Genomic DNA, 10,409 nt, shown 5'->3' with positions numbered 1-10,409 from the left:
TCACTTACCTAACATTTCCCTCATCTAACTCTGTATTAACATTTTTCCAAATCTTGCAGTCCTCACCTCCCTGTTTCTCGACCTCCTTCCCTTCTAGATTGTAAGTTCCCACAGGAATAGGGCCCTCAATCCCTCCTGTATGTGTTTGTAAATTTTGTCCTGTCTCTTACAAGTCTTGTATTGTTTTATTTAAATGAATTGTATCCATGGACAGCGCTGCAGAATATGTTGGCGTTTAATAAACAAAGTATAATAATAAAATAATAATCTTGGAAAGTCTTACACTTTTACCACCCGACAACTTAATAATGCCAGTCGGCTGACAACATTTTCAGTGGTCAGCACTATTAAAAGGGACAGTAAACTCAGCATTAAACTTTCATTATTCAGATATAGCATGTAATTATAAAAAACTTTCCAATTTACTTCTGTTATGAGATTTGCTTTGTTCTCTTGATATTTTTTATTGAAGAGTAAAACTAGGCAGGTTCCTAAGAGGAGTGTGCATGTGTCTTTAGTATTCTATGAGAGCAGTGTTTTGCAACATTTGTATAACAAAGCTACAAATAATGTTGCAAAGCACTGCTGCCATAGAGCAGGGTTCTTTAAACTTTTTTTCCCTAGACCCAGTGCCATAATACCACATACCTTTGTGACCCTATTTTTATGCTTATTCTGAAAATGTCTGAAGTAATATACAATAGCTGTAATTTTTGCAAACAGTGACTAAAGTGTTTGCATACTTTTTTTTTACACACACCACACATACACACTCATACAGCACACATTCACATACAACATACACACACTCTCTCAAACAGCACACACCACACACACTTTCATATAACACACACACTACACACACTCATGCAAGTCGCGACCCAGTAAACATGGTTTGAAGAACCCTGCCATAAAGTACTAAATGCACTTGCACACTCCTGAGATCTTATGAGCCTACCTAGTTTTACTCTTCCATAAAAGATACCAAGAGAATGAAGCAAATTTGAGAACAGAAGAAAATTGGAAAGTTGTTTAAAATTACATGTTTTATCTGAATCGTTAAAGGGCCAATAAACCTAGGAAATAATGCAGAATTATATAACATTATTATTTCCTAGGTTTACTGGCCCTTTAAAGTTTTTTTTTCATTTTGACTTTACTGTCCCTTTAATATATTTAATATACAACACTACACACTTCTAGGCAACATCTGATTATGCATCTGTAAAATCAAATAAATATTTTCAATTTTCTGTTGCTAGACTAATGTTTTTTAGACCTGCAATTGCAGGAATTAACCCCTTAAGGACCAGCGACGTACCCTGTATGTCGCTGGCCTTTTTTTGGGACTTGATTGTTTTATAGTGCGGTCTTGCCACCAGCGTTGAGACTGCTCTATTCCACAAAGCCTTCTGGAGGGAGGGCATTAATAGCATGTTCTTGCTAGACTTGTGCTTTTATGTCCTGAAAAAACCCTTAACGACCAGTGACATACAGGTTACATTGTGGTCATTAAGGGGTTAAGTTAATAAACAATTGTATGTATTTCATAAAGACCTATGAATTTCTTTAGTCTTCTTTTTATTTATTTCCCTTTTATTCAGTGAGCCATCAGTTCTGCAGGGGATTTATAGCATGTTTCCATGTCTTTCAGTACACTAGCAGCATTTTAGGATGTCATTCCTTTCTCTTAACAGACTTGTCATGAAATCTACATTACTTGGTCCGGCTAAAATACATAACTTTGCGTTGCTCATTTCATTGTTACGGATACCAAGTTGTTTTGAAGTATAAATGACACAAATATTTTAGTATAATGACATTAACGTTGTTACAGGAAATAAGATTTAGTATGAAAATGACGCAGGGAAATATTCATGTAGTGTAATAATGAAATGAAATATTTAGTAGACTGAAATTCTGATTAAAATAAATGAACAGAGATCTGAATAAAATGAAAAAGTGGACTACATTAGTGAATATACTGACTGTCCTTGTATGGTGACTTCTAGTAGTAAGAAAGCCATGCTTTTTGTACATTTTTTTTTTTATTTTTAAATATATTTTTCTAAAATTCACCCTTTCTCTACTCCCTAAACACGTTAGGCTTGTTTATTTCATGATCCCTGCCTTGTTGTATATGAATATTGATCCTAAATATAACACAGTCGACATTACACCATAAATGTAAATGATGAGCTCGGGGATTTATCGTTACAATCACATCAAACACTCACTAATGTTTTCTGTGTGAAAGAGAAAATGTGTTAATCAAGTAGAGATTATTTGTCATTGATTTTGGAGACAAGGATGGGTTCATAGATATAATCAGAAACGGTGTCATATAAATCTTCTAGCCACTCCTGTTAACTCATCATTCTCTTCCTCTTGGGTTTCTGTTAGCTGATCTATGTAACTTTGGCCAATATCTCTTTCTGTTGCTCAGTTTAACCACTAATTTGTAATATAACCATCAATGTAGCTTTATATAATCCCTGCTAAATCTCCATCATTATTATCATTAATAATATTAGAATGCAAACAGATTCCACAGCACTATCTCCAGTGAACCCCCTATAATATTTCTGCCTTTATATATCGTTTCCCTAAAACAGGTTGCTTCATTTTTTCCTTCATATAACTTCTATTATTCTTGTTAACTTCTAAGTTTGAAATACATTTGTCAATTGTTGGTGTGCATGCTAAGTATACTTATTGCAGTTAATGCCTTTGCTGCTTTGTATAGCAGTTCAGAGCCATATTTAATTGCAGGTAGTAAACATGTGTGACTGATGCTCACATTAATAAGTAATTTTCCTTTTGAAAACAGGCTCCCCCCCTCCTCCCCCCCACCCCCTTTCTTCACCATGAATCAGACTATGCGGATCAAGATAACCGAGCTGAACCCGCACTTGATGTGTGCTCTGTGTGGTGGTTACTTCATAGATGCGGCTACCATTGTGGAGTGTCTGCACTCATGTAAGTATACTACATCTCTTTACATAGTGTGAGAGTTCAGGCTCTTTACTAAAAATGTATCTACCTCATGTAGCTGTCAACATGAGATAGTCCCTTCTCTATTTAAAATGTGTTGGGACTTCTCATGTTTCTAATTTTCTGCATACTTTATTTGCCCAGGGTGTCTTTCCTTTGTTACTAAAGGTGTCTGCATTTTATACTAAATTGTGCCCAATATTTCCAGAATGTCCTCAGTTTATCAAAGTCAGAACTTTCCTTCTTTTATTAATTGCGTGACCACCATACTTACTGTTCTCTTAACCAAAAGTTAGTTCAAACTGCCTCCCTGATTATTATATATATTTTATTAAATGTGTTAAAAGTGGCCCATCTTGTTATGCTACAAGTGATTGTTACTCCACTTTATAAGAACTGTCAAAACTGTCTGTTTTTCTCTTTTACTAATGTGTGTCTAGACCAAAACCTTATTACTAAATGTGTGCCAGGACTCTTCCACCTCTTCACTAAGTGTTCCAGACTAAAAAATTTTTTTTTTGTTATATAGTATTTCCCTCTCATTTACTAAGGTGGGTCCAGGCTGTCCCTCCCATTTACTAAGGTGGGTCCAGGCTGTCCCTCCCATTTACTAAGGTGGGCCCAGGCTGTCCCTCCCATTTACTAAGGTGGGCCCAGGCTGTCCCTCCCATTTACTAAGGTGGGCCCAGGCTGTCCCTCCCATTTACTAAGGTGGGCCCAGGCTGTCCCTCCCATTTACTAAGGTGGGCCCAGGCTGTCCCTCCCATTTACTAAGGTGGGCCCAGGCTGTCCCTCCCATTTACTAAGGTGGGCCCAGGCTGTCCCTCCCATTTACTAAGGTGGGCCCAGGCTGTCCCTCCCATTTACTAAGGTATGACCGGACTAACTCTTCTGATTACTAAATATGAGTACAAATTGTTCCTGTTCGTTAATGTGTGTACAGACCAATCCTTTGCTTTGCTAGAAGTTTGTTCAGATGGTCTCTTGCCATTTACTATATGTATGTTCCTACCAATTTTGTTTAAATTTGCTTTGTCTCCACGCACCAGTGGCTCCTGCAATAATTGTAATGAATGTTCCCAGTTTTTCCTATTCATTTATTCCAGCTGTCCCTTAATTTTGTGTGCCCTGGCTCTTCTTATTTTATTTAACGAAAAAATTGCTTTGACTGCTTGGTTCCTACTATATATGTCTCCTCAATGCCCTCCTTCCTTCCAACAGTTTGCAAGACTTGTATCCTGCGCTATCTGGAAGCTCACAAGTTCTGCCCCATGTGTGACTCACAAGTGCACAAAGGACGCCCACTTCTGAGTATCAGGTCAGATCATACAGCAGATGTTGAACATAAGGGGAGGAGGCAAATATAGAGTTGGAATAGACACATTTATTGCTTGTTTAGAACTGTATAATTATAGGGGGTTAAACTGTTGGCAAGACAATCAGCAAGTAGACCCATGGGGTCCTCCTCTATCCTGACTTTAATATCCTGTGTTACTGAGATTACCCACAAATCTTATTACTCAGATAGCAGAAGGAGCCGTTTTTAAACTTTCCAGCACTGAAATATGAATATAAAATTAAAACACCGTCTTTAAAAACATAAATTATTAAAGGGACACTGAACCCAATTTTTTTACCTTTTGTGATTCAGACAGAGCATGCAATTTTAAGCAACTTTCTAATTTACTCCTATTATCAATTTTTCTTTGTTCTTTTGCTATCTTTATTTGAAAAAGAAAGTACAGAACCTTGGACAGCACTTGTTTATTGGTGGATGAATGTATCCACCAATCGGCAAGAATAACCCAGGTTGTTCACCAAAAAGGGCCGGCATTTAAACTTACATTTTTGCTTTTCAAATAAAGATAAGAGAATAAAGAACATTTGCTAATAGGAGTAAATTAGAAAGTTGCTTAAAATTGCGTGCTCTATGTGAATCACAAAAGAAAAAAATTGTGTTCAGTTTCCCTTTAAAGAGACATAAGAACAATATTAAAATACACCATAGTGCAATAATTATGCTGGGAAAAATGTTCTTAGAAATTAACACTGCAAAATAGAACCACTTTTTTTTTTTTTTTTTTTTTTTTTTTATATAGCAATAGAAAGTATGTGGCCTCATATATGGGTACAGGTGCCATTTAACAGAGGTAGCACCCATAATATACAAGGGAGGCAAATGCGTATGCACCAATTACTGTTAAAGGGACATTAAACTGTGGGGCACAATTACTTTCGCATGGTTGCTACTTATTATGCTATATTGTTTTTCCTCCTGTGACTGCAGCTCTGTTTAAACCTGTTCTCTTATTTTAACCTCATACAGGTGCCGGCTGATGAAGCATCACTAATTCATACTGGTGACACCATCTTGGAGCTTAGGTATTCTTGCACCCTGCGCACTGCAAGCTCACATATTAGTGACATTGCTATCTATGTGACAGCTGTATTGAGCACTTTGGGTTAGTGTGCATGATGCCAAGTGGGGTTTTTAGATTTTTTTTTTTTTTTTTCTCATTAATGTGGCCCTTTGTTTATATATGTCATGTAACTTTTAAACTGTGCATTTAAAAAGAAAGAATAAAATATATATATATTAATCTTCCACTCTGTATTGTATGTGCTGACTCAAAGTGCACAATAAAGTTTTAAAACAAAAAGTTGGCAGCATCACTGATCTGTGAATGCGCACATCCTCTGTTGCAGGGTGCAAGAATATGTGAGCAGCAAGATGGCAGTGTCCAATATGAAACAATCTGGCACCTATAATGGGTTAAAATAAGAGAATGGCACAGGAGAAAAAACAATAACATGGTGAGTAGTAACCATTCTGCTATGTCCAGCAGTTTAAAAGGGACAGTAAACACTAAGGGCCAGATTACAAGTAGAGAGGTATTTAACGCTCATGCGCTAACTCCACTACAATTAATATTTTTGTGTGCATCTAGGCTTCGTATTACAAGTTCAAAGCAAAACATTTTCGCTTGTGTGCTTACACGATGTGCACAAAATGCCAATCTTAGGATATTGTGCGTGCATTAATGTATTCCCCCATTAAATTAATAGGGGAAAAAAACTCCCTACTCACGTGCAAACCTGATTGCATATTCTCAAGTGCGCTAACCCAACATGAAATGAATATTTCAAATTCATAAATACACATTTCTATAGTACTTTGCAAGTGTCTTAGGCCACCATTAGATTTGTGCTTTTAGCAATGGTATAATGACCATATATAATTTATTTGTCTCTTCAATAGCAGTAACCTGGCTCTCATAAACCTAAATGGAATAGATCCCTAATTAATGTCATTGCTAACACCTATATTTGTCCTACTATTTCATGTGAAAATGACTACTCTGAAAAAGGTCTATTATACCAGGTTTGTGCAAGACATGCTTGAGCATTTCATACACATGTGGTGTGAGTTTAATTCATTGGAAGCTTGCTAATAAGACCAACTTTCAATCTCCTCATTCCATTCAAAATGTCAAAGATTACAGAATTTGACAGACATCAAATCAAACTTTTGCATCAGCAAGGCCACTCTCAAAGGGAAATCAGCAAACAAACTGGATATTTAAAGGGAAACTGAACCCAAAACTTTTCTCTTTCATGATTGAGATAGAGCATGCAATTTTAAGCAACTTTCTAATTTACTCCTATTAATTTTTCTTCATTCTCTTGCTATCTTTATTTGAAAAAGGCATCTAAGCTAAGGAGCCAGCTAATTTTTGGTTCAGACCATGGACAGCACTTGTTTATTGGTGCTGTCCAATCAGCAAGGACAACCCAGGTTGTTCACCAAAAATGGGCCGGCATCTAAACTTACATTCTTGCTTTTCAAATAAACATACCAAGAGAATGAAGAAAATTTGATAATAGGAGTAAATTGGCAAGTTGCTTAAAATTGCATGCTCTATCTGAATCACAAAAGAAAAAATGTGGGTTCAGTGTCCCTTTTTAAGATGTGGTATTCAAGCTGTTATAAAGAAATTTGAAAATCGGGAGACAAGGACAAAAAAAGGGACTGTGAAAGGCCAAGAAAACTTTCAAAATCTGATAAGTTTCTCAGTTTCTTCTGTGAGAGACCTGAAGAAGTCCAGAAAAGGACCTAGCTCAGCATCTGGCAGCTTCATCAGGATGCCATGTTAACCCTTCTACATCCGAAGAAGCTTGATCAGGGATGGCCTTTGTGGAAGAGTAGCAGCCAAGAAACCACTTTTCCTGAAGGGAAACAGGGTGAAAAGGCTAAGATATGCTAAAGCTTACAGATTGTTATGAAGATCAGTGGAAAAAAGTGACAAAGCCAAGTTAAATTTTTTTGGGTCCAATCGTCGGCAATATGTGAGAAGAAGAGTTGGAGAGAGATGGAAGAATGAGTGCTTGCGGCCTTCAGTGAAACATGGTGGAGGGTCTGTCTTGGTTTGGGGCTGCATTTCTGTCAGTGATGTTGGCGATATTGTCCCAATTGATGGGATCATGAATGCTGAAAAGTGCAAACAGGGTTTAATTAATCATGCCATTCCTTCTGGAAAACACGTGATTGGGAATGGTTTTATTTTTCAGCATTTAATAACCATCCCAAGCACACTGCTAATGCAGTGAAATCCTATTTCTAGATAAAACCAGCTGATAAAACACTGACAGTCATGGACTGGCCTCCACAGAGTCCTGACCTGAATATTATAGAGGCAGTATGGAATCACCTGGACAGAGAAATAAATAAGACAACCTAAATCTAAAGAAGAACTCTGGGAAGTGCTGAAAGAAGCCAGGTATAATATACAAGAAGATTACTTCAGAAAACTTCTGGACAGTCTCTCCAAAAGCGTTCAAGATGTGCTTAGTGCCAGGAGAGGTCACACTAAATACTGACTTTTGCCCGAAGAAGCAATTTTGTTGTGAAAATGTAGTTTTTTGTTTTATATTTAGTGTACATATTTTCTGTTTGCATCTTAAAGGGACACTGAACCCAATTTTCTTTTGTGATTCAGAGCATGCAATTTTAAGCAACTTTCTAATTTTACTCCTATTAATTTTTCTTTGTTCTCTTGCTATCTTTATTTGAAAAAGAAGGCATCTAAGCAAAAAAATGTTTTGGCTCAGAACTCTGAACAGCACTTGTTTATTGGTTGTTAAATTTATCCACCAAGATACAACCCAGATTGTTCACCAAAAATGGGCCGGCATCTAAACTTACATTCTTGCTTTCAAAAAAAGATACCAAGAGAATGAAGAAAATGTGATAATAGGAGTAAATTGGAAAGTTGCTTAAAATTGCATGCTCCATCTGAATCGCGAAAGAAAAAATTTGGGTTCATATATATATATATATTTTTTTTACAAGCAAACAAATCACAGGTGAGGATGGTTACCACCTTTTAATAGCCATTCAAACCCCTTTGTGTACACTTGTGTGCATGTTATCAGGCCAAAATCACCAGGTAAACTTTTGATCAGGGTCATTTGGGTAGTTTCTGTTGTCCTTATTATTTAAAAAGAGTAAAGACAGTTGATTGATAATAAATGGCTTCAGCCAAACACTAACCATGAGTGTGTATATATGTGTGTGTGTGTATGTATGTGTATGTATATATGTATATATATATATGTGTATATGTGTATATATATATATATATATATATATATATATATATATATATATATATATATATATATATATATATATATGTGTATATATATATATATATATGTGTATATATATATATATATATATATATATATATATATATATATATATATATATATATATATATATATATATATATATATATATATATATATATATGTGTATATATATATATATATATATATATATATATATATATATATATATATATATATATATTTCACTAAATTACTGGCACCAACAGATATTTTGCAACTGAAAAGAGTTAGGTATGTTCACCTACAGCACAGGGCTCATCAGTTGTGACCTTCCAGAGGTTTTGGAACTAGATTTCCCAGCTGAATAGGTGGCTGAGCATTATGGGAAATAGCACCTAACACAAGTACTGGACTCACACACACACACACACACACACAGACCCACACACACAAAAACTTTGTATCTTTCTTTAATATTTTTTATGTATATCTGTTCAATAAGTTATATTTTAACGTCAAGCAACCCCTGCTCACTCAATCATTGCAGTTACCTAAGTTGCCACTATACAATAGAATTTATTCATCCAAGATGATTTACTCTATATTAACCCTTTGAGTGCTATACATGTAGTCTTTCTAGGTAGAGACCACTCTACTGAACTGTTTTCATCAAGCTATAACTACATAGCACCTACCCTATCCAACATATGTATACACAGGGATTAATCCCCAAACTGACTGACTTGGAAATAGTGGGTTAAAAATTAAGATAGATATTAACAAGTAGTGCCGTTGACCCCCCCCCGTTTTTATTTTAAGCGTTCCCACTTGTTATATAACAGCTGCTGTTGTAGGCTGCATTTCCCCTCAGTTCTAAATCACTATATTGTGCTGAGCTCAGCATATGGAATTGCATGAGGTCCCTAGCCCCCTACTGACCTCACAACAGTGTGTGTCCACCGGCTGCAATATACTTTATTTCAGGATCATCTCTCCTCCTGGGCACTCCGTGTTATTAAGCAAGTTCTCACTGCAGCAGTAATACAGTATGGCTATGTTGTGGTGATCGTAACATGATGTTATTTTTTTTCCTGATCTAAGGGACTGAAGATTCAGAATCATTAGCATTTCCCATTAGAAAATGATAAAGATTCTGAATCTTCAGTCCCTTAGATCAGGAAAAAAATAACATCATGTTACGATCATCACAGCCATACTGCTGCAGTGAGAACTTGCTTAATAACATGGAATGCCCAGGAGGAGAGATGATCCTGAAATAAAGTATATTGCAGCCGGTGGACACTGTATAGTGTACGTTCTACTGAGTGAGTGACTGCTCTGCTGGTCTGGCTGGGAGGGTATGCGAGTGACTGTGCAGTGTGTATAGCATGGGGGGGAAGGGGATTGGGGAATAGACCGTGATGAACAAATAAGCTGCTATTACTTACCGGTGTGTGTACTCTGACACAGTAGACACTGGTCTCAGTCACAGTCACACAAAGTTCCATGTGGGACAGACTCTCTCGGCAGGCACTCTCTTGCTGCAGCTCCCCCTGCTCACTAGTTCCCGCCAACAGCCGTCCCACGTCACTGCTTGAAACAAGCCCGGCCGGCATGCCTCCCCAGCAGCACTGATGCTGATTGGCTGTGGTCACCTCCATCTCATAGAGGTGGTTTTGAGAACCGCCTCTATTGGAGAGAGACACGGGCCCGGTGAGACACCACTGGGTGGCGCTAGCTCATAGTGAGCACTAAACAGTAGTCTGCATCCATGTTGCGCAATT

General features: G+C 36.9%; 1 protein-coding gene across 1 annotated transcript in view; it reads left to right on the top strand.

Moving 5' to 3' along the window:
* Window positions 1-10,409, top strand: part of PCGF2 (polycomb group ring finger 2) — a 90,153-nt gene that overhangs the window by 3,416 nt on the left and 76,328 nt on the right. Inside the window, exons 2-3 of the mRNA XM_053697779.1 lie at window positions 2,831-2,979; window positions 4,216-4,312. Of these exons, the coding sequence (XP_053553754.1) occupies window positions 2,868-2,979; window positions 4,216-4,312 (209 nt within the window). The 5' untranslated portion in view covers window positions 2,831-2,867. The remainder of the gene's footprint in view (window positions 1-2,830; window positions 2,980-4,215; window positions 4,313-10,409) is intronic.

This window comes from Bombina bombina, chromosome 1, assembly GCF_027579735.1.
Source record: "Bombina bombina isolate aBomBom1 chromosome 1, aBomBom1.pri, whole genome shotgun sequence".
NCBI classification, from domain to species: Eukaryota; Metazoa; Chordata; class Amphibia; order Anura; family Bombinatoridae; genus Bombina; species Bombina bombina.
The sequence above is the reverse complement of the archived record's forward strand: the minus strand, read 5'-3'. Positions and strand labels throughout refer to the sequence as shown.